Source organism: Carassius carassius, chromosome 8, assembly GCF_963082965.1.
Source record: "Carassius carassius chromosome 8, fCarCar2.1, whole genome shotgun sequence".
Lineage (NCBI taxonomy): Eukaryota > Metazoa > Chordata > Actinopteri > Cypriniformes > Cyprinidae > Carassius > Carassius carassius.
Window position 1 is genome coordinate 8,023,078 of NC_081762.1, and position 23,972 is coordinate 8,047,049.

Here is a 23,972-nt window from a genome sequence, read left to right on the forward strand (position 1 = left end):
GTCACTTTTCTTTGACTTGCAGTCAGGCTTTTTAACTGGCCCCTTTCGCTTGTTTGGTTTGAAGTGTGCTTTTGGATTTTGCATGTTTGGTTTTCAATTCTTGGCCTCTGAAACTGCAGAGTACCAGTTTAGCCCTGTCTGAGCAGGCAAGTCACATTACTGGTGTAGCTGTTTCATTCTAAAGCATTGTCTTATGCTTTTACACCTGTAGAGCAGGTGTGGTAATTTGACCAGCTGTGGATGTGAGCACAGTGGTTGCCCTCGCTCTTGCTCTTTCTATTTCTCGTGCACACACTCAAACACGTCTTTGTTCGCACCATGCACCCCCTTATTTCTGCCTGTGTTGAGTTGCTTGTAATTCTCCTTGTTGTTTCTCCCTAAAGCCAGATTGATAAGGGCCCCAGATATGATTTTTCAGGAGATGAGAGGTGAGTTAAATACACTTATGAGCGTGTTGGTTTTGTTTGTGTAGGATCAAAGGGTTTATAGTGGTTAGTTATTGAAGAATGCATCAGAGTTTCAGCTTCATATGTGTTTAGTTTCCAGTGGTTTGGTTTCCGGGTTTGAGAGAGTGGAAAGCACATTTGTGTCTTTGTTATAAATGAATTTAGAACGTTATGAGTTTTTTTTTTAGGTCGTAGTGGATCTGTTGGAGTGATTTTTCACATTTTACTTATGGTCTCTGATGTTATTTCTTGCCTCCCTCATTCACTCAATGTTCCCTCAAAAACCAAAGTTTTAATTTGTTTTTTTTAGTACATTTAACCCAGCGGACTACACTGAGCCAGCCCAAACAGAGGAGAGCTACACAAGCGGCAGCTCTTGGAGTAACACAGGCAACCTGGAACCCGAGGATGGAAACCGTGAGTGATGCCATAAGTGTCTCTTGTAAACGTCTCCTCAGTTCATGGCAGTGTTGACATTTCTCCAGGCTCAAGTACAGTCCATTTAAAACACATATGTAAGAGTTCTGACATCTGTTTCCACAGGACTTGAGTTTACAGGTGGAGAGGGAACAAACTATCCTCGAAAGTTTGACTCTGCTCCTGGTGAGTCTTGCACTGGCTGTTTTAAGGATTTGTTTATCTGTTGTCATTGTAAGTGAGCTAAATGTCTGTGTAACAGGTGCTTGGAGAACTGCCACAGAAGAGTGGGGCATGGAGGACTGGAACGAGGATGTACGTATTTGATCAAAGACCTAAAACCTGCTTTTCAATTGAAGACTAAGCAAAACTAACTCTTGTTTTGCTGTCTAGTTGTCAGAGACCAAGATATTCACTGCCTCCAGTGTGGCATCCATGGCCGTTCCACAGGAGAATGTCACTATTACTGCAGGACAGAGGTAAGCCAGTGCTGATTTCAAGGCATCAGTGAAAATCACTTATATAAATTTTTTTGGCTAGGCATACCATTCAGAAGTGAAATATATATATATTTTTTTTAATGCAGACTGTTTTATCTGGAGGGAATGCAATTTTTATACTCAACCACAATACTGTGGCGTGTCTAGATTTTCACAACCTAATTCTAAATATCTATTCATGTACTGCAGTCATGGCATACGAGAACCTTATTGATGTAAGCATGTTTGATGTTCAGGATTGATCTGGCGGTGTTGCTGGGGAAAACGCCTCCCTCCTCTTCCTCAGACGCAGAACGTGCTTCGCTTGAAGGCCCACAGCCGCCGTCTCTGTCTCAGTCTTTGGTGTTCAGCAACTCAAAGCAGACAGCATCACTGTCACAGTCCTCCTCCAGTGCTCCTTACAGCCAGCACAGCATGGTGAGCGAGATTTAATAATCGAGTCACACAGGTCATGTCATAGCTGTATTTAATGGTCAGTTTTGATTATTATTGTTATTAGTAGTATTTTTGTTTTGGGCTCCATATTTGATCCAATTTAAGTTTAACCTAATACATTTAAAATTTTAATTGACGTTAGATTTTTATAATGTTTGTCAACTTTTGGTGTTTTCATTTTTTGCTCCAAGCCCTTGAGTTATTTCCATTTAGTGTCCAGTCAGTATCCAGATATGGCCAGTCAGCATTCAGAACTGGTATTAAGTTCTAAATTAAACCTTATCCTACCTAAACTATTTGAAGGCAGCCAAAACCAGAGTTTTGTGTGTCTGTCCTTTCTACAGGTGAGCATGCTTGGTAAGGGTTTTGGTGATGTTGGCGATCCAAAAGGAACCACTGGAGGCTCCACAACTGGTTCTCAGTTTCTGGCGCAGATTAAGACGGCCCGAGCTTTGGCCCAGCTAGTAGCCCAGCACTCACAAAGCGGCCCACCCAATGCTGGTCCTTCTACCTGGGATACCAGCCCCACTACACTGGGGCAGTATGGTAAGAGGGCTGACAGGGTTCGAATCACTTCCATGATTGTTCTACACTCTCTGTTAAGTCTTATTCTTTTTCTACAGATATGAAACCTCAAACAGAGCCGGTCCACAGTCCCTTCACCAAACGGCAGCCCTACCAGCCCACTTCCACTTCCTCCTCCATGATGGATGCCTTCTTGCAGGAAAAAGCCACACCTGCTTCCACCACCTCCACCCTACCTCCTCAGTCCACCCCATTGTCATCATTGCCCCAGGCCGTCACCACCCCTCTCCCCAAACCCTCGGGACCCACCCCAGGTCAGCAAAACTCTTCCAGCCCAGCCGACCCACAGGCATCCAGCCCACTACCCCTGCAGCAGCACAAACTCAAACCGCAGAAGAAGAGGGCTTCCATCACAACCAAGGTCTGGATTCTCATAGTTAATTGTGGTCTACGTTGCTTCGTTGGGATTGATCAACTTTGCCTTATAGAGTTGATCAGTTTGTTTACTCAAATGGTGTGATTTGCAGATTCCAGCCCTAGCAGTGGAGATGCCAGGCTCTGCTGATATATCTGGGCTCAACCTGCAGTTTGGAGCATTACAGTTTGGCTCTGAACCGGTGCTTCCTGAGTACGATGCCTCGGCAGCTGTTGCCACAACAACACCAGGCAGCCAAGGCCAGAACAGCCTTTACACAAGTGCAAGCAAGTGGGTATCTCACATCTGAGACTAAAGCTTTTATCTAATTGCATTCATAGTTTTAAGCACAGGTTAAAATTGGCACAGTTATTAGGGCTGCATGATTTTTTTTTTTCTTTAAAGCACCAGCTTTGCTGTTCTCATTGTTGTTTGGCCAAAATTGTGACTGTATATTAATATAATAACAGTAATAATAATAAATAGAGAGAAAAATATGAATCAAAATGGTAACTATTGTAATCGTCAAATTATTTTTTAAATTTGTCAGCATTTCTTCATTTTTAATGTTAAACCATGCTTTTTTTGGTGGAAAACTGCAGGGAGCTCTTAAAGACTGAATATGACAACATGTTTCATAAGCACTCTATAGGGATCCAAGCTGCTCTGAGATGCTGAACACACTGGATCATGATCTGCTCCTGTCTAAAAGCACATGAAACATGCAGCGCGTTTATTTGATTAGGCTTACATTGCAGCCTTTGGACTTATAAAATCATATCATGATTTCAGTTTTATTTGGGTTAATCATGCTGTCCTGATTGTAACTGTCATAAAATGTCGATTGATGTTTTTCTGGTTTGTCCACAGTGAGCAAGAAACAGCCCTGTCCCATGCCAGTCAGATGGAGCTTTATGAGCCAAGAGCCAGCCAAACAAGGCGCTATCCTCCTCCTGTGTCCTCCTCACCACAGAAAGCCATTCAGTCAAAGGTGAGAGTCAGTCTGGGGTTGTCTATCGGTGTACCACCAGGAGTCTTTTAAGAAAAGGACACTTCATCCAAGCAAACCTTTATCTTTCTGATTACAGAATGGTTTCAGTTCGATGCAGACGTCACAATCTCTGGAAGGTATAACTTTCAAGTTTTAATAATATGAATCCACCCAACTTTAAACAGCTTGAGCATTTACTGCAGCCGATGACATTGCTGCTGAGCTTGTTTATAATAAACTGAATGTTATTGTCCGTTGGTGTGGACCCTGTTATAGTTATCGCTCTTTGTAAACAAGCCCCATGCAACATTGTTAAATATCTCTTCATCTTTCCTAGCTGCAGCAGGCTCTGCAGTGCCCATGAAACCGGTGTCCGAATCGGTCATCCCACCATCGGTTTCCAACATATCCTCATTGGCTGACCCTTCATGTCCTCCTTCCCTGCTGACTACATCCAGTCAGACGCCTCTGAGTGCTCTCGGACACGAAGACACCTCACCCAGCTCACTGGCCACTCCTCAGCACAATAAGTACGCCATTTTGTTTTTGCGTTACTTCAGATTAATCTGTCTGGATTAGAGAGATGCTAATAGTACTGCATGCTTCCCATCAGCTCCCTCCCTACACAGCAGAACAGTTTGGTACCTTCTTCTGTTCGCACTTCGAACACAAGTCTGCTGGTGAGTTTGCAACTAAATGTACAGCGCAAAGTCAATGTGAAATCAGTATGGTCTGTTTACATAATGCATAGTCTTGTTTTGCATGGCATATAATTACTTAATTCTTCCAAAAATTGTCTTTTATTTAATTCGTTTTTTTATTCATCTTGTTTGCTCACTGTGATCTCCTCCCAGCACCCAAGTGTGGATGGCGATCCAAGCTTGCACTCGTCTTTCTCATCGGTCTCTGGTGTGACTCCGTCTTCAGTTCCCTCACCCTCTTCAGTTACTTCAGCGGCCCCCGTTTCCCACCCTGTTGCCCCCTCTTCATCTGTCAGTTCGGTCTCCGCGCAGTCTGCACTGGGTCCAGTCAGCAGTCTGACCATGGGATTGAATAGTGGTGCTGGTGTGGTTTCAATGGCCCCGCCTACGGCTGCTGCATCTTTGTCATCATCATCATCTGCTGTTTTGGCCACTGCAGCACCTTCATCTGCCTCATCGTCTCGCAGCGCGGCTGCCTCAGGTAAGAATACCTTGACTTAAAATTACTCTTTCTGCAAGAGAGTGTTTCATAGGGTTCCATCTGAAGGGCTAGAACCATCTTGTACTGCTTACATTGGATTTATTTTTGTAACTGAGCAATGCTTCCTTCAAGCATTGGATGAAGCTGTGGTCAGGGTGCTGGACAATGATTCACTGAAACTCCTTGCCGCTCTTCTGCACCCAGCTACTATTTCCACCTGTTTTCAATTATCAAAGACTTGTATACAACACACACAATGGGCAGAAATGCTAATTTATTTCCATGCATGGAAGAAAACCCCAGTTACACTGGAATTTGGTGATATTAATATGTAGTAACACACAGATGATTTTGTGGAATGACCCACTATTTGGAATAAAATGATGCAGAATCATTATGCTTCATTTTCAACATGTACAGTCAACATTACTTTCATTATCTCAGATGTGTGTAAATCAAAACTTGAGAAATGCTTGATGTAACTGGATAAAACAATTTCAATATAATTTGATTGTATGCTGCTTCGTCTAAACAGGGAAAGCACCTCCAAACCTGCCTCCTGGAGTGCCGCCCTTGCTGCCCAACCCTTACATCATGGCTCCCGGGCTGCTTCACCCATACCCAGTGAGTGTTTTGCTGTTGTCGCTTCTGAACTCTTCAAGCAAGCTTTATTTGTTATATTGTTTTAGCTCACAACCCTCTTATATCCTGCAGCCTCAAATGTATGGCTACGATGACTTACAGATGCTGCAGACCAGGATACCACTGGTGAGGGGTTGTTACTATTTGATTAGCTGAAGTATTTGATATTAAAACAGTGCTGGATTTGTTTGTAGCATATGAAGTTGAGACACTGTTTTCTCCTCCTGCAGGACTATTACAGCATCCCATTTGCTACTCCAACCACAGCACTGACTGGCAGGGAAGGCAGTTTGACAGGCAACCCTTATTCTGGTAAGTACACTCAAGTTTGGTTTGTGCATTGCATTCGGTGTCTGGTTAGGGGAACCTAAGAGTTTTGAGCCAAATGCTAAATTTCTTGAAATGCTGTTTCTAAAATCTTATCCTTAGCTGGCGACCTGTCAAAGTTTGGCCGTGGTGATGCGTCATCTCCTGCCCCAGCCACGACATTGGCCCAGCCCCAACAGACCCAGACACAAACGCACCACACCACCCAGCAGCCCTTCCTTAACCCAGCCCTTCCACCGGGATACAGCTATACCAGCCTGCCCTATTATACTGGTGTGCCTGGTCTGCCCAACACCTTCCAGTACGGCCCTGCCATGTTTCCAGTAAGCGTTCATAATGTCTTTTGACAGCCAAGTTGAAGCTCCTCTGTGCCTGCTCATAATTCAATGTGAAGGAACTAGAGGTCTTCACGGGTCCACTTGGATCCGAAAACCAGAGGTCTGACCTGAGCTATCGGACACAGGTCGGGTTCGGTATTAGCAGTCTCGGGTAATTTAAAATAAACATGCTTCTTCCAAATAGACCTAATTAGACCCAAATTCTTTTCAAATATCCTGAATGCATAGGCTACTTTCGTGTTAAGTGAGGAATGCACGTAGAAAAGGAGTATAATTTTGTAACCTTGCACACAGAAATCTTATAGATATGAGATCCATCAGGAAAATCCATTTACTTCATTATCCTGCCTGTTCATATAGGGCTTTTTTTTGTGCAGAAGCCTTTCGCTGGAAATCAGGTTGCAGTCAACACTAGCAAATTCATGAATTATTAGGGTATCCATTTATTTTTTTTATATCAAACTTTCATGGTTATTTTTCAACCCACTGGTCACATTTGAAAGCCGAGCTCAGAAATAACTTGTATCCATCAGGCAGGCACTAATATAAAGTAGTCTAATAATAAATCGAATAAATGTTATCAGTCTGCAGGGCACTGGGATTTTTCCTGACTCTGGGGCTGCAGGCTGTACACAAGTCAGTGCCTTTTACATTTCGGGGCTAGTCGGGTTTGAAATTAAATGTCGTTGGACTCTGATCTAATTCTGGTCTGATCTAAAAAAATACATTTTCTGCATGTCGGTTCGGGTAAGAAGTGATTCGGGATGGGTACAGATTTTAGGATCCGAGAAGACTTCTAGAAGGAACCGCACATCTTAAAAGCCAGACTGAATTATGCCTGCTTTGACCATGGGTTAGGGCCTCTAGTGTCAAAGTATACAGGTGTAATTACATTGTGAATAAATATTTATGACACCTGTGAGAAGCGATAAAAAGTCTGCCTAAGCACTGCTACTTCAGAAGCTCTTTTGTGCCTCCTTTGAGGTCTAAATTTTGCATTAGATGACTTAACATTGACATTACTGCCAAGTCAAATTTATTCACGTCTTTTAAGTGATGAACTCTTTAATTTCCTAGACTCTTTAATTTTCTAAAATGTATTACACCATGTTTCTCGCTAAGAATACCCACATGGAAGATGCATTTACTTTTTGCATCTAGAACAGACAATCAGCATTCTCAACTCAACTGGTCCCTGTTCTACTTCCTGTATTATTCCTCTGCAATCCATTACGCTTGTATGTGTGCTACAATACAGTAGAAATTGTCACCTACTTTTGTTTTATCATGACTCGGTGTTGCCAAATCCACTGACAACACTATTTTGGCAGAAAGGGACCCCCAGAACAAGATTTTGACCATTTTTGACCACAAACGGATAGGAAACCCATGGAAAAAAACAATTAGCAATTGGGCTGGTCTTGTTTTTTACTGATGTGACAACCTTGCTCTGATTTTTAAAGGAGTGTTTCTGAATGTTCCTCCAGGTGGCTCCTACCTCTAAACAGCACGGAGTGAATGTCGGTGTCAATGCATCTGCAGCACCGTTCCAGCAAGCTAGTGGTTATGGATCACATGGATACAGCACTGGTAATGCATTTTCTTATGTTGATGAAGCATTTAAAATGTAGTAAAAATGGTCAGATGCATAGTAGGTCTCGTAGCCATGTTGTTCCACAGGGTTGAGTTTTCAAGCCATGTAAAACTAAACTAGCTCAGTCACCTCTAAACCCTGCATTGGCCAAGTGTGTTCTTTTTCTTGTCTGTGAAGTTGAAGCATGAGAAAATGCATCTCATGGTAAAGGTATAACCCCGGGGTACTCAACGGGTGACCCGTTTGCATTAATTTTGTGGGCCGCATCATGCCGAGGATTAATGTGTTATTACAATTTGCGCTCAAAATATTAGGCAGTTTAATTTTATTTTTATTAAATGAATACAATCACAGTAGTAAAAGCTGCTCGATCTCTGGAAGCACTGTAACTAACATGCAGTTAAAAAGCAACACGCCCCAAATAACTTATAAGAGAAGCGCCAAACAACTTAAGAGGACATTAAATAACATGATTTTACTTCACAACATCAGACGAGTGTTTGAAATAACCTAATTTTGTGAGTTGATGTGTGGTTTTTGTCACACACAAGGCAGATATGTTCGATAGGGCATTTAAATACAATGGATTATAAATATAATTTATTACGAAAATACCAGAGATGGCTTGAAGAACAGAGGCAAACAATATCGTTGAGTCATGTTTACTGTTGTATACTGTTGGATATTTGAATAAATAGCCAGGTCGCAAACAGATTCGATCACCCATGCAATCTTGTTCATGACAGGATTCAGCTATGTCTATTAAAGCCTTGAATCACTTTGACATTCAAATCAAAATCGCGCTGCCACTGGTCCAGAGAGAGCGGTTTAAGTAGCCTATAGGAAACTGCTTTACAAAGTCTTTTTGTATTGTCATTTCAGTGTTCCAAACATTTTAAATATCCCGTTTGGCCTCTGAACTTGAGTACCCCTGGTGTAATCCATAGTACTGCATCTTGGAAGTTTGGTTTTGCAAAACTAGATGACTTTGAGAATCACAACTGCACTGCATGGAATTTTGTTCTGGGCTGGAATTTGGTTTGTGCACAGATGGGCTTAAGCAAACACTCCAGAGTGCCACCTATGGGTGGGGTTCTGTTTGGAGTGGGGGGTAAATCGATACAGCAAAGTATCGTGATTATTTTCCACGGCAATACTGTATTGATGCATGGACGCCAATATTGATCTTTTTTTATTATACTATTTGGTCAAATAATATACATTTCTTTACAGCCCACAAGATGTTGAGGATTATTTATTTATTTATTTTTTGGTGAGTTCAGCTGGGTCACCTTCTGCATGTAAAAGTTAATAAAATAAAGATGGCAGCAGCAAGGAACATTATCAAGAAAGCCTTGTCCACATTAGGGATGTAAGACTTTTTTTTTTTTTTTTTTAACTTGACAGTTATTTACTTTCAAATGTTCCAGCAGCTGAAGGGTCTGCACAACTTTTTTTTTTTTAAGTTGCATTGTTTTAAATACCTGTAGTAGCAAAGCAGTGTATATGTTTACATTGCATTAAGGTGGACTAGGTTAGACTGTAATACAAATAATTCAGTTTGCCAGGTGCATATAAAATTTGACCGGTTTTCATGAGTGTTGGTCAGTTTTTTTTTGTTTGTTTTTTTTTCTTTGGGGACATAATTTGAAGTTGGTAGAAGGTAATTACTTTATCGCAATATGTTTGAACCTTCAATATTGTATGGTGATAAAATCGAGTCGTTATTCACACCCCTAGTTTCTGAGGAACCAGTGATGTAAGGAGAATGAGGTGGGAGGGAGGTCGCTTGGTTGAGGGTGGTGGGTTCACACATGCTTTCCACATGCTGCTTGTGTTTAATCTTCCACCACTTTTGAGCACTGTTTGTTTTACCCTTCCATCCTTTTGCACTTAGGCTCTCATTCGATCTCAAGTCTCTTATTCTTTAAATTCTTTGTCCTTGTTTTTCTTCATTCTTTCCTTACACAAATTCCATTTGTTTTACCTTTTTGTTGAACTTTTCCAGCTCCATCTTCATCAGTCCTAATGTTGTTTTTCTATTCTCTTTATTTCCCGACTTGTATTAAGTCACCAGTATTCTTTTCTGATGAGGCCCCTCCCCCATCTTGCAGAGTCCCTACCTCCATCCCTATGCCCCGCCCCTTCACCCCTCCTTCTCCTCCCGTCTGGCCCTGCCTGGTGTGTGTCTAATGCTGTGGGGCTGTGGCTGTGTGTGTCTGACCGTTTGCAGGCTATGAGGATTTGGGCCAGGCTTCGGCAGGGAGCGGGGATTTCTGTAAGGGCGGCTACGGCACCGCTGTTGTTGCTGCCGCTGCTTCTGCGCAAAACAAGCCCATCAGCTCCGTCACCGGGCCCGGAGTGGGTGAGTGCAGCCTCACGCTAAAACCCCCGTTTTCCTTTTTCCTCCTCCCATTTCTTTCTTAAGCTCTCTCTCTCTCCCCTCATTTGCTCCTAACTTACTACTGGTCAAGCTCGATGAAGCTGTCACGTTCTGTCTGGTCTGGAAGGGTGCAGGACACGGAAGGGTAGAACGTCATGGTTGTTACTCCCGTGACTTGAGACACCAACATGGTGACAGTCTTTATCACTTTCAAAAAGGGTTTCCTGATAGATGCAAGAAGCCAACTGCCCCCCAAAAAATGCTTCACTTAGTAGAATGGTTTGAATGGCTTTGTTGTGTTTTTTTATTTAATTTTTTTCCAGAAATTTAGTTCTGGTAAGCAATTTTTGTTTCTCTGAAATGGGCTTATGTTTACTGTTAGCAGTTCTGATGAGAGCAGTGGTGGTCTCTTATATTTTTGTCTTCATCTCAATGAAAATACTTTATGCATTAAATTGTGTTAATAGGTTTTTCATCTTGTGATCATTTTGGCAGCTTGATGATCTGGGCTAAATTTGTTTTGTGTTTTACACTACTTATGGCAGTCTGTGTTCATTTTTTTTTTAAAGCAAATTGTGTGTGTATGCTCTTTTAAATTGCATATATTGGTCAACAATATGACTTGCTTAAACCAAATTAGGTTAATTTGAAACAATTTTTGCGAATATTGTAACAAGCAAACTTTTATAATATACTCTATTGCTATTGTTATAAATGCAGTATTTGGTATCCACTTTTAAATGGTGTCTTGTGGTTTATAGAGGGGAGTATTGTTTTCAAATGTATAATAAAAATGTAATCATAATTAATATGCTTAAGGGAATTGACCCCATCCTCAATTACTTTTCACGGATTTCTTTAGTCCTCTTACGGTTTCTTAAGAACACTTAACTCATCTGTGTTGGTTCAGTTATTAGTTTTAAGTGTTATTGTAACTATTTATTTTGTACCATTTTGTGCCTCATGTAATTCGATTTACAAGTGTGTGTGTGTGTGTTTGCCTCAGTTTAGCCTTGAAATTCTGAATGTGGAGCCACAGAAAACAATTTTCCCAAAAATCCAAAAAACATTCCTGTGCTCCCATCTTTAAATATGCATTCTTTATTCACTGGATTTATCAATTTCATACTACTACTAATCATACACAAGTCAGCATTAGAGGGTCAGTCTGTCTCAAGCTAACTGATGGTTTGATGCTTTCAACAATCACCATTTTGTGTTTTTTGAATTTTCTGCTCTAGGTGTCTCTGTGACATCAAGCAACACAGGAGTCCCTGACATTTCAGGGTCTGTTTACACAAAGACACAGGTAAGCATGCTCGTCATAATGATGTGTTTTTCTTTGTTTGATTAACTTGGTCACCAAAAGTGTCTTGATCTGACCCCACAGTCTTTTGAGAAGCAGGGTTTCCACACAGGAACCCCCAGCGCTTCCTTTAGTTTGCCCTCAGCACTTGGGAGTGGCGGCCCCATCAACCCTCCGGCTGCAGCGGGTTACGCTCCAGCCCCTTACATGCACATCCTGACCCCCCATCAGCAGCCCCACTCTCAGATCCTCCACCACCACCTGCAGCAGGACGGACAGGTGAGCTTGCACCAACACGTCCGATTTATATCCGGTTTATAGACCATCATAAAAATAAAAAGCTTGTTCCTTTATAATTTTTTTTTTTTTTTTTTTTTACAATAATTGATTTATTATTATTATTATTATTTCCCTTCCAAATTTTCATGTTTAATTTCGAATACTTTATTATAATATAATAATAATTCTATTTTTTTTTTTCGCCCTACCAAAGTATATTAATAATAATATTTAAAATATGAAATATCTAATTTAGTTTATTAATATTTAAATTGTTTCCTCTGTCAGAGCGGCTCTGGGCAACGCAGTCAGAATGCTGCGATTCAACAGAAGTCACAGATCAACAAGTCAGGATACAACAGCTACACCTGGGGAGGCAATTAATACCCTGTCCTGCCTCGTCTGGTGTTCCGAAGGCTGGATTAGTGGATACTTTCCTTTCTCCCCAGATATCTCCCCCTTTTCTCTGTCCTCCACGGCACTCCCTCGCTCTGTGCGGTCACCCTGCAGTACCAATCCCATTCCATTTGGTGGTGCTGTGCTAAGAGAGAGAACTGTAAGGCGCCGCTCGAAGAAGGGGCATGGGGGAGTATTGATCAGAGTCCTGATCGGAGTATTGAGTATTTGGAGTTTATATTGTGTTCAAAATACAAAAAAGCCCCTCCCCAAAACCCCCTTTTGTTTCCTTTTTTTTTGGCATATGTAACACAGATATGTTTTCTTAAAGGACAAAAGATTAGTTTTTTTGCCCTGTTCTTTTTCTTTTTACTGATGGATAAAATGAAAAATAGAGGTTTGTTAGAGGGAAGAGGGCTTTTTTTTTTTTTTTTTTTTCACGGGTTATTTCCCTCCTTTCTGCTTCTTGCTTGATCAGCAACTGCGATCCATATGTACATGCACCTCCTCTGTTTCTCCCCCTGCAATTAGTTTTTACCAAATTTTATTTTGGGAAAATATGATATCACTCTAAATCGGCTAGTGCAGTTGTGAAGTTTATTTTTTACCAAATATAAATGGATATTTGAGAAAAAAACAAATGTATAGGTGAGTTCACAGGCTTCGGATCTGTACTGCGCATGTGTGTGCGTTTGGGTTTATTTTGTGTGTGAATGAATGAATTGCAGCATCAGGGTGACCAGTGTATGAATGTTGTACTTCTAGAATAGGCTTCAATGTGTATTCCTTTTCAATTTCTTTATTGGAGCCTTATTGTACTCTCCAGATGTGAGAAGTGCACTGGTCACCTTATACTTTAGACATAATTTCTGCAAACTGATATATTTTTGGTCCTTATTAACCGCCCTTCCTGTAGCAGGGAGACTGGATTATGTTAAGGCATGACTTTTGACCTCGGTGTTTTGCCATAAGCTTGATGTTCTTCATTTGCGATGGGATTCTGAGGTCACCCCCCTGTGTGTTTTTCCACAGCCTTTGTTTTCCTGTCATACCTGCAGTCATTCTCTCCCTGAAATGCACCACCTTCTGTTCCCAAATATATTCTTTTAGTAATATGATTATTAGAAAAGTGCTGATGGACAGAAATGTACTATGGGTTTTTTTTTTTTTTTTTGTACTGTGCGTTTTAAAAAGATTTAAATTGATAAACTTGTCTTGTACATATATATATATATATATAAAAACACAAGTACTGTAGTATGTTTGTTTGATTGCTTCTTTTCTCCCCTCTCAAATCCTTACACATGGACTTGTTTAGCATTTTTTTGTTTCGTAATGTTTTTTATTTTGTAAAAAAAAAAAAAAAAAATATATATATATATATAAATATATATATATATATATATATATAAATATATATAAATATTAAGTAAATAAACAAGAAAAAGACATTTTCATCATTTTTGGATGTGAATGTCTTTTTTTAAGAAAACTATGATTGTGTGCCTTTTAACTGAAGTGTGGTTCATTGTCTTTTAGTTATAGGCCTTTTAAAATGTTGCTTTGCAGATAATAAACAAAAGTAGCCAAAATCAACATGAGATTGCTAGTTAGCAAAAAAATGATACTTTTTAAACATTTTATTTGAAATGTACATTTAAAAAAACGTCTTAATTGATCACATCATGTTACCATGATTTTGAGAAGTTAACAAATTATATTTTTTTAAATCCTCTGTAGTTTGAGATATTAGCATTCGATTCTCTTTACAGCACCTAATGTAAATCACGTAAATTCATCTTAAACGGGATCAAATGTATATATTATTTACCAACTATCGATAGTCTGGTATTGTTATTTCTATTTATCTTACAATTCAATATTTTAAAATTGTATTCCACATCTTGTAATTTGTATAAATCGATCATGATTGCCAATCATGGCGGCATTTTATTTTGAAAGGATTTTCTGGAAGTTAGTGGAAAGATCTCGCAGGTTTCCTCTACTGTCCTTCCTGTGCTTCGAGTTCGCGTTTATCTGTTTCGAGGGGTTTTCGGGGTTCCCGGTGGTCATTATCGCGATGATGGCCGCAGGTGAGTCTATCTAACAGTTTGTAAAAGTGTAAAATCCTCCTTACAGAAGCAGAATTATTTTTATTATTATTTTTTGAGGTTTTGAAAGTAAACGCTTGGTGAATGTGTTTTCATAACCATAAATTTAGAGTGTAGTTTTACTACTGTGTGTGAAGCCATATGGAACCCAATACATGTTCACTTTCAGTTTTACTCTTACATGTCAGGGCATAAATAACAGTGGGCCTCATTTATTATTATTATTATTATAGAATGTGGAAAATAGCAGTAAAGAAGAATGAGAAATCAAACCTCCAAATAATTTTTTTTTTCATTATCCCGTTATTAGAAGTGAAAGCTTTGTCAGTATTAGTTCTAAACGCAAATATAGACCGAAGCTGATTTGAAGTGCATTTATTTTTCCTTCGTTTTTCCAGATTAATTCCCTCCAAGGACATTGTTTAATTCTGAATGTGTTTTGATCAGGGACCCTTTCTTCGATGGGATGATTCACGAAGACGATGAGGATGAGGAGGACGATGGATTTCTCCACAATGACTTTAATAGGCCCCATCAGGACCCGTTAGATGATGCCTCCAGATTCGGTTTCAGTTTTGGGCCCGGCGGGATGCGCTTCGAGGAACCTCAGCTGTTCGGCCAGATCTTCAGGGAAATGGAGGAGATCTTTGCCAGTTTAGGCCGCCTTGATGAGCATCATGGCATTGGACACAGAGGTACGTTTGTTTGCTCTGATCCACAAGGATTTTAAAATTTTATTTGTTCAAAGCATTTCTTCAACTTCCATGATTTCTTAATTTAGGTTTTGAAAGCTGATTAGGTGGATTTGTATCTTCTCCTGCCCAACAGGTGCTCCATCAGTAGAAGCTTCGCCTCCTCAGGAAGGTGCTGAGAAAGACAGGGGTCGAGCAGGAAGTAGTAACCCGATTAGAGATTTCATGTTGAAGTCTCCTGACAGCTCACCCCTTCCTCCCCCCTCCGAGGCAACAAAGGACAGGGATGCCTCTTCTCCACAGGATCCCTGCAGCCGCTTTCCTCAGCGGAGACCCTTCTCAAAGGCAAACCTATTTACAGATTCAGTGCTTTTAGAGTCTTTTCATGCTGGGTTGTCACCTGATAGTCTTCATTTTATTTTTAGTTTCATGGTCTTTGGAAAGATGGCCTTTTAAAACCAAAAGAGGGAGAGAAAAAAAGAGGTAATGCATTTTGAAAAAAAAAAAAAAAACAAGTACAGACAGTACTCAAAAAAAAAAAATTCTTCACTATTCTGAACAGTTCTGCACACACATTTTTCCATTTTTAAAGAAGTTTGGATATCTTTATGAAACGTTAGATATCCAGACACTTGTAAATTAACTTATCCTCTAAATAAAAGAACGATGGATCACTGCAGTATAAAGTTTCAGACTTTTAATTTTGTCTATGATTTTTCTTCTGACAGTTCAGATTGTATATGACTGTATGGATTTCTTGACTGATACTATATATAATTCATCCAGAGCTTTTGTCTTCTGGCTCCACTCTCAGATCTGGACTCACAGGTGTCTTCAGGTGGTCTGGATCAGATCTTGACTCCAGCACCTTCACAGCCAAAAATAAGGTCGACTTTTAAGTCTTAAAAAACTTTAGACTGGTTCTTGAGCAGGGGGACCCATCTGGTGCTGCTGGATTTCTGTCTTTCAAGACATAGTGTGTTACTAATTGTTTTCTTGCTGACTATGGGCCCAGCTGCCTTGAGATCATTGACAAGATCATCCAGTGTAGTTCTGGGCTGATTCCTCACTGTTCTCATGATCATTGAAACTCCATGAGGTGAGATCTTGCATGGAGCTCCAGTCCGAGGGAGATTGACAGTTATTTTGGGTTTCTTCCATTTGGGAATAATCGCACCAACTGTGATCACCTTCTCACCAAGCTGCTTGGCGATGGTCTTGTAGCCCATTCCAGCCTTGTGAAGGTCTACAATCTTGTCCCTGACATCCTTGGAATGTCCCTTTAAGAGAGTCCTCCTAATCTCAGCTCCTTACCGGTATAAAAGACACCTGGGAGCCAGAAATCTTACTGATTAATAGGGGATCAAATACGTATTTGACTCATTAAAATGCAAATACATTTATAACTTTTTTTAAATGTGTTTATCTGGATTTTTTGATGTTATTCTGTCTCTCACTGTTCAAATTAACCTACCATTAAAAATATAGACTGCTAATTTCTTTGTCAGTTGGCAAATGTACCACTTTCTTTGGTTCTTCTCAAATGGCGCTATTTTTTTATTTTTACTCAAAGTTAATCAGCTCTTCAGTTTCCAGAATGTGATCTCACAGGGTATATTTAGCAACAAAACATTGAATTTTGAATCTCAACAGGTTGATCCAGTTCTGCCACATCTACCTTCACAGGTTTTCTTGTCTGCTCTTGTCTGAAGCAATTAGTGCAATGTGGACAATGTAGCTAACAAGTTAAGTAAACAGTAGTTACATTTTAACAGTTACTTAAAGTGAATTAACAGTGAAATTTTTTTTGTATTTTGTATTCACCAATTTTGTATTTCCCTATAAAGCATTAGCACATACAAAAACAATCAAGGTCAAAGATATAGACACCGAACCTGGCACACTTCTGGTCATATCATGCCATAACTGGTAAGAGTTAGGTTAGCTTTGCACCCAATCTGATCTTTATCTAGTGAAATCGACTTTATGGAGATTGACTTTATACTTTGTTATATAAATGATTATCTCCCTAAGTGGTTAGAAGTTAAGACAAGCTCTACAGATATGAGATAACCTCAAAAGCTGATTTCACTTTTATGGGCCATTTTGATCCCAACATGAATAGCCAATGGTGTAGAAAATTGTTTTAGGCTTTAATTATAACTTTAGTCCATTGCTGAGTCTTTTATAACTATGATGAGAAAATTGAGAACAGCGCATGGACACATTAACCATGGACCTCAGGGTCAAACATTTACACAACATATGTGAACTAGTGTAGTTTGCATGATTACCCAGAAAACTAGTTAATTAGGAAAAACTTAGGGACTGAGCCATTTAGATATGCATGAGCGATATACATTTATGTATGTGCTTGTGAATGTTAGTTCAGAGACAACATAAACATGGTTTTCTTTCTTAACTAAATATTGGTTAATGGATAAATGGTTCAGCTAAAAATAAGGCATCTTTTGTTTTACTCTGACAATACACGTATACACACTTTTAAAAATTAAGGTATTTTGTATGAATTAGGTTTTTAAGCTTTAGTTTTAAAATAAATAGTAGGAGATTTATGCATAAATCTGGAATATGCCAGCAGTGCATCACAGATAAAAGTTAACAATAAACTGCTCATCGTTTTATTACACAAAAGGGCAATGTACTACATGTAATTGTCATTCCTTGCCCAGACATGCACTTTATCACAACAGATAGTCTTAAGTTTAATTATGCGGTGTGATAGTTAGCTAAACTTTTTTTTTTTTTGGGAAGACGTGCGTTCTGACTGGGTCTTGTCATGACAGACCTTTTGTATGGAGCCCTGAGAAACATCTGGAGTACTTCAGTCCTGGCTTATATTTACCTTCATTATAAATGAACAGAAGACATAGAAAGTAGGCTACAGAGGGCATAAATGATGGATCATCTGCTGAAGAGATGCCGAATCAAGAGCAGCTTGTTCAGACAATGTCTGGCAGAATTTTTCGGAGTCTATATTTTAATAGTAAGTCACCCTTCATAGTTTTATTTGTAATATGGAAATATGTGCTGTTAACCTGTATCTTTGCATAATTTTGATAATTTAAACCGATTTTATGAGATATATTTTTTTTAAGTAGGCCTATATATACATGTTTGCATTCAAATAGTAAAGCACTTACAAAGAAGTATAGTAATTTTTTATCTTTAGCATATCCCATTATCTTTATTGAGTCGAATATAGCACCTTCTGTCCATTCAATCTTTTCTGTAGCAAATGTGTAAAGATCTTCAGCAATCTTCTGGAGATCAAACTTGACTTAGAACTACATTTAGTAAAAGTGTGGCACTGAACAGAAACTTCACCAATGCACAGCAGTCTTATTGTGCCATAAGCCTTTTTATTATAGACGTAGTGTCTGTGTAAAACATTCACAATAGATGATAATTTATGTTTTTTGATGCCACTTTCTCTTCAGCTTTTTGGGTGCGGATCAGTTGCCCAGGTGACGACCTCTCAAAACACTAAGGGTGAATACCTGTCAATCAACCTCGGGTTTGCATTGGGCACCACATTTGGGATTTATGTGGCAAAAGGGGTATCAGGTATGAAATCTTTAAAGCAGCTGTGAGACATATAGTCTCATATTGAGACATAAGTCCCTGTATATACATATAAATAAATACATTTCTCATCTGTTTAAGGAGCTCACCTGAATCCAGCTGTTTCCCTCACCCTGTGTGTCCTGGGCAGGTTTTCCTGGACTTGTCTTCCATTCTATGTGTGCTCACAGCTCTTAGGAGCATTTTTGGCAGCAGCAACTGTTGCTCTTCAGTACTACGGTGAGTGAATCTCATTCTTCCTGATCTATCTTATCTACACTACCAGTCAAACGTTAAGTCAAGTCAGCATTATTTATATAGCGCTTTTTACAATGCAGACTGTGTCAAAGCAGCTTTACAGTATTAAACAGAGAAATAATGTGTCGAAATAGTTTGGAATAGTTAACGTTACGAGTTTTTACTGTTTCTGAAAGAAGTCTCCTATTCCCACTAAAGGCCCATTCACACCAAGAACGATAACTATAAAGATAACGATTAAAGATATAGTTCTAAATATCGTTCTCAGTATTAAAGAATAGCAGAGTCCACACCACAACTATAACGATAAAGATAAAGAGGAACGAAATCGTTCGAATCCTGATGAACGGTAAAAAAAAAAAAAAGAGCCAATCAGAATCAATCCTGCTATAACCAGCGCGAGAATTTAAAGTTGTAAACGCACGTGCGCTTAGAATAAACGGACAATATCGTTCGCTCGTGTCGATGCTGATATCGATATCTTTATCATTATCTTTATAGTTATTGTTCTTGGTGTGAACGGGCCTTAATAAGGCTATATTTATTTGCAGAGGTGGGTAGAGTACCCAAAAACTGTACTCAAGTAAAAGTACTTCTAGAAATATTTACTAAAGTAAAAGTACTAGTCTTGAATAGTTACTTGAGTAAGAGTAAAAGAGTATCGGATAAAAAATCTACTCAAGTAGTTAGTTACTAGTTACTAGTTACTTTGGGTCATATATACTGAGCCTATTTTTATTTAGATATATAGATAAAATGTATGCAATGTATGTGTGCGTGTATAAATGTATATATTTCATCAGCCTTTACTCCAATTTATGTAATTTATTATAAAACCCTGTCTGTTTACTTAAGTAACAGATATAGGTGTCATTCCATAACATATTTTTAATACGACTGACTTTATATTAAATGTGAATTTAACATTGAAAGTTAATGTGATATAAATATTGCTACTAATTTTTCATTGTTCAGAAAGAGAGCAAATAACATTTATATTATTAAAGATCATTTTCACTGACAGTCTAGATTTCAATCACTCTCAGAAACTCCCATTAAAATCACTGAAACTGTTAACACTGTGAAATCAATATCTTAATTATAGATTCGTACACACATCTGCACTTTGTTGTTTCTGACGAGAGAATTCGCCAGAAAGAGGTATTCAGTCAGTGAGCGAGTGAAGGAAGCACCGGCATTTTAGCGATGACTCATCGGAACACCTCTGATTGGCCAATGCTTTAATAAGCTCAAAAGAATCATGTGTGAATAATGCGCAGCGCTGTAAAAACGCGTCTGTCTCTGGCTCAGCGCCAGCAAGCAATCACAGATCTGAATTTAGCAGCTGGAAGTGCTGAACGTACTCGGACCTGTGTGATTGTATTAAAATTAATAAAATCTTAATCGGCTATTTTTTGTCTTTTGGAAGCTGCATTCAAATTGACTCCCCTCTGTTATAAGCCACACACGTACAACAAACTAATGTCACAGTGGTATCGTGTACTGTAATCGAATGTAGCCCAAGTTATTACCTGTTAAACAGTAGACAGCACACGCGTTGTTCATCTAATAAGGATCTCCATCGCTAGCAAATAATAGCCTTTGCAGATTTGCTTTCAATTCAATGCAGTTCCAGCCACGTTTTCAACGCTGCTGATGTTAAACGTTACAACTCCGAGTGAACCACTTCAGACGCTCAGCGCGCGCGGCAGGGAACTGAACGAATCATTCAAACTGATTCATGGACCAATTCACTCGTTTGCCAATTGGTTTGATCAAGCCTTTGAACAGAATTGACTCAAAAGAATGAATCATTCACGAATGGGCATCGCTCATTGCCCAGAGAAAAGTAGACGGCGCGTTTGGAATAAACTGAAGCATTTATAACATTTATTGCATTAAGATAAAGTAACGAGAGTCGCGTCGCCCACAGTAACGAAGTAAAAGTACAGATTTTCCCCCAAAAATTTACTCAAGTAAAAGTATAAAGTACCCATCTTTAAATATACTCCGAAAAGTATTAGTTACCCCAAAAAATTACTCAAGTAAATGTAACGAAGTAAATGTAACTCGTTACTACCCACCTCTGTTTATTTGAACGAAAATACAGTAAAATATTTTAATATCGTGAAATATTATTACCATTTAAAATGTTTTCTATTTGAAAATATTTTGAAATGTAAATTGTTCCTGTGATGAAAATGTAAAATTGTAAAAATGTAAATTCCTCCAGTGTTCAGTCGTTTTATTTATTTTATCATTAATGTTGAAAACATATTCAAAAATATGTAATATGTAAACACAATCAAAAACAATTAGGCTCCAACTCAGTGAAAATTTGGTATATAAATTATATACCAAATTTTCAGTCTAGTCTTTGGGATATAATATAATGATTACAATTTTTTTTTTATTACAACAATATTAACTTAAATACATGAATTTATATCAACAAAATTAGTTTTTGTTAAAAATATCTATTTAAGGTATTGCATGGTTACCACATTTTACAGCTGCTTAATGGCTGCTGAATATTCAGCCTACATTGTTATGAATGAACATTAGTCATAACCAGTAATATTTGGTTATGGTGATCTTTTGGTGATCCAAACTTTTGACTGGTTATTTAGGCCTATATATAAAAATACACAAGTAAATCCAAATTAATACACGTGTTTGTTCACAGATGCCATAATGGATTTCACTGGAGGACATCTGACAGTTAGTGGTGCCACTGCCACGGCTGGTATCTTCTCAACTTATCCAGCTGACTACCTGAGTCTATGGGGAGGAGTGGTTGACCAGGTCAGCATAATATATCAAACATGGAAATCTACTGTTTGAAATGCTAAGACTATTCTCAGGACACGATACTTTCATAAGATCACCAGAATCAAATAATGAAAGCTAATTACTCATAACATAATTACATATTCTGATGTTTTTATGCAAAAGTAGCTTACATTTTATATACAATACTGTCAGTTATTGTCAGCCATTGAAAAATGTTCCAAAAGAAGGCCCATCAGAATGCATGTATCGTTTTGAATGAATGCTTTGAACTTTTAAACGCAGTTTTATGCCACGTACTGGTCACATATAGTTTGTAAAATTTATTTTTAGTTTGTGTCTGTAACTGGATTAGCTCTGTAACTGGTTCACACTCTGTCAAAGTCATGTAACATTAACAAGGCTTTAAAAAAAACAAAACTTAAGAAAAATGTGTTCGTCAGTTTGATCTGAAGTGTGTAACCAGACCACATTAACTGGAGCTTGTCCTGCAGATAATAGGCACAGCTGCTCTGCTAGTGTGTGTTCTTGCATTGGGAGATCCTCGTAACACACCAGCTCCTCCTGGTCTGGAGCCTGTCCTGGTAGGAGCAGCTGTCCTGGTGATTGGCATCTCCATGGGGTCTAACAGCGGATATGCTATTAACCCGGCTCGAGACTTCGGCCCGAGACTCTTCTCTTACATTGCAGGCTGGGGAGATGAAGTGTTCAGGTCAGTCTAAAAAACACACAAGCTCAAAGCCTTATGGTCAGTTTATTTTGCACTGAAATATTTTCTTATTTTATATATATATATATATATATATGCACACACACACACACACACACACACACACACACACACACACACACACATTTTTCAGCATCATTACACCAGTCTCTAGCATCACATGATCTTTTAGAAATCATTCAAATATGCTGATTTGGTGCTAAAGAATCGTTTATTTTTATTATCATATTTGTTATTCCTATGCTGAAAACAGCTGCTTCATGTTTTTAAAGTAATTATATATATATTATAACATAAATGTCAGGTTTCTTTTAAAGTAAAAAAAAAAAAGTAGCAAATGTCTTTACTGTCACATTTACCAATTTCATGCTCTCGTTTCATAAAATTTCTTTAAAAAACAAGTAGTACATGTTATATTCAAACTAAACTAGCATTTCATAATCCACAAATTTTTTTTTTTTTTGGTGAAATTGTAAATAAAACTATTGGAGTATGTTTTACATAAAAAAGCTAATTTCTACTTCACAATGAATTACACATTTAATTTACAATTTATTATTATTTGTGAGATTTACTTTTATTAAATTTTCTACACCATTTTTCCTGTGTAGACACACAACATAAATGTTTAGCATTGTCAATGGAAAGAACAACAGGACAATACATTTGTGCATGTGTAAAAAAAAATATATTCTTGGACACTAACGTGAGAGCTGTTGTGTGTCAGGGCTGGTCGTGGCTGGTGGTGGATACCTGTGTTTGTAACGTGTGTGGGCGCTCTCCTGGGCGCATTACTCTATGAGCTGCTGATTGGAGTTCATCATCCAGACTCAGAACCAGAGGATGCTGAGGACCTGACAGCTGTGCTCCAGCAAACTGTGGAGCTGGACGGTATGCAGACAAAATTTGACGCCATTAAAGAAAACGGCAAGGACGGGATCTTTTCCATAACCTCAGCAGACATCAGCTAAAGTAAAGCTGCAAAATTTCAATAGTTAATATTTATATGCTAAATACATTTAATTTAAGGATCATTGTGTTTATGATATTAAAATAAATCATATGAAAAAGTTATCTTTGTTGTATATAAACTGGATGAGCTTATTTTTTATTTTGGTTTGTTAATGATCAAACATTTAAAATGATATATATATATATATATATATATATATATATATATCATTGACTTTGTAAAACCTTAAAGGATATGTCTTAAATTTAATTTCTGTAGCACAATATTTATATGATATACTGTCTTATCTACTGTTGAATTACAGCTAAAAAATTCAACAGAAATATAGTAATTTATATTCATATTTTGTAAGCAAAAAATCATGTACTGAATTATCTGATGAAGTAGTAAGACTTTATAATATTGTTTAGTTTTATTTGTTTACATTAAGATGAATAATTTCAACAATTTGTTTCAACAAGTTTTGTGAACTTACCTGATTAAAGAACAATTGTTTTTATAAATACTGAAATTAAAAAACATGACTATGGCAATGAAAAATTTGACTTTTCACTGCCAAGAGTTTCAGAAGTAATTGCATTGGATTTAATAATATTGCTAATGTTGATATTAAACTGTGCATTTTACTAGTGTTAGAGTTAATGAATCATCAAGGAC

The 23,972-nt window shown here is 38.2% G+C and overlaps 3 protein-coding genes across 9 annotated transcripts in view; all 3 read left to right on the forward strand.

The window, feature by feature from the left end:
• ubap2l (ubiquitin associated protein 2-like) overlaps nucleotides 1–23,972 on the forward strand; it is a 99,571-nt gene that overhangs the window by 6,092 nt on the left and 69,507 nt on the right. Inside the window, exons 8-31 of one of the 7 annotated variants that reach the window (XR_009434440.1) lie at nucleotides 384–428; nucleotides 757–863; nucleotides 990–1,049; nucleotides 1,126–1,178; nucleotides 1,257–1,342; nucleotides 1,600–1,780; nucleotides 1,990–2,055; nucleotides 2,143–2,344; nucleotides 2,422–2,744; nucleotides 2,851–3,029; nucleotides 3,609–3,729; nucleotides 3,827–3,866; nucleotides 4,067–4,259; nucleotides 4,343–4,409; nucleotides 4,584–4,911; nucleotides 5,447–5,535; nucleotides 5,626–5,679; nucleotides 5,784–5,865; nucleotides 5,983–6,203; nucleotides 7,706–7,808; nucleotides 10,046–10,177; nucleotides 11,437–11,504; nucleotides 11,586–11,780; nucleotides 12,069–12,318. Coding sequence is in view for 6 of the 7 variants with exons in the window: in XM_059555906.1 (XP_059411889.1) it covers nucleotides 384–428; nucleotides 757–863; nucleotides 990–1,049; nucleotides 1,126–1,178; nucleotides 1,257–1,342; nucleotides 1,600–1,780; nucleotides 1,990–2,055; nucleotides 2,143–2,344; nucleotides 2,422–2,744; nucleotides 2,851–3,029; nucleotides 3,609–3,729; nucleotides 3,827–3,866; nucleotides 4,067–4,259; nucleotides 4,343–4,409; nucleotides 4,584–4,911; nucleotides 5,447–5,535; nucleotides 5,626–5,679; nucleotides 5,784–5,865; nucleotides 5,983–6,203; nucleotides 7,706–7,808; nucleotides 10,046–10,177; nucleotides 11,437–11,504; nucleotides 11,586–11,780; nucleotides 12,069–12,164 (3,091 nt within the window). In the remaining variant the exon portion in view is untranslated. Of the gene's footprint in view, nucleotides 1–383; nucleotides 429–756; nucleotides 864–989; nucleotides 1,050–1,125; nucleotides 1,179–1,256; nucleotides 1,343–1,599; nucleotides 1,781–1,989; nucleotides 2,056–2,142; nucleotides 2,345–2,421; nucleotides 2,745–2,850; nucleotides 3,030–3,608; nucleotides 3,730–3,826; nucleotides 3,867–4,066; nucleotides 4,260–4,342; nucleotides 4,410–4,583; nucleotides 4,912–5,446; nucleotides 5,536–5,625; nucleotides 5,680–5,783; nucleotides 5,866–5,982; nucleotides 6,204–7,705; nucleotides 7,809–10,045; nucleotides 10,178–11,436; nucleotides 11,505–11,585; nucleotides 11,781–12,068; nucleotides 12,365–23,972 lie in introns of those variants that run through there. The other 6 variants (XM_059555906.1, XM_059555911.1, XM_059555909.1 and 3 more) reach the window with 6 other exon arrangements.
• LOC132144828 (HCLS1-associated protein X-1-like) lies at nucleotides 14,103–15,878 on the forward strand. Its single transcript, XM_059555395.1, has 6 exons — nucleotides 14,103–14,121; nucleotides 14,203–14,269; nucleotides 14,735–14,982; nucleotides 15,116–15,324; nucleotides 15,405–15,462; nucleotides 15,808–15,878. Exons 1-6 carry the CDS (start codon nucleotides 14,103–14,105, stop codon nucleotides 15,876–15,878), a joined length of 672 nt encoding a protein of 223 aa, XP_059411378.1.
• aqp10b (aquaporin 10b) lies at nucleotides 17,755–23,492 on the forward strand. Its single transcript, XM_059555208.1, has 6 exons — nucleotides 17,755–17,986; nucleotides 18,441–18,567; nucleotides 18,667–18,804; nucleotides 21,509–21,627; nucleotides 22,107–22,324; nucleotides 23,070–23,492. The coding sequence occupies exons 1-6, from the start codon at nucleotides 17,897–17,899 to the stop codon at nucleotides 23,311–23,313; spliced, it is 936 nt and encodes a 311-aa protein (XP_059411191.1). The 5' UTR covers nucleotides 17,755–17,896; the 3' UTR covers nucleotides 23,314–23,492.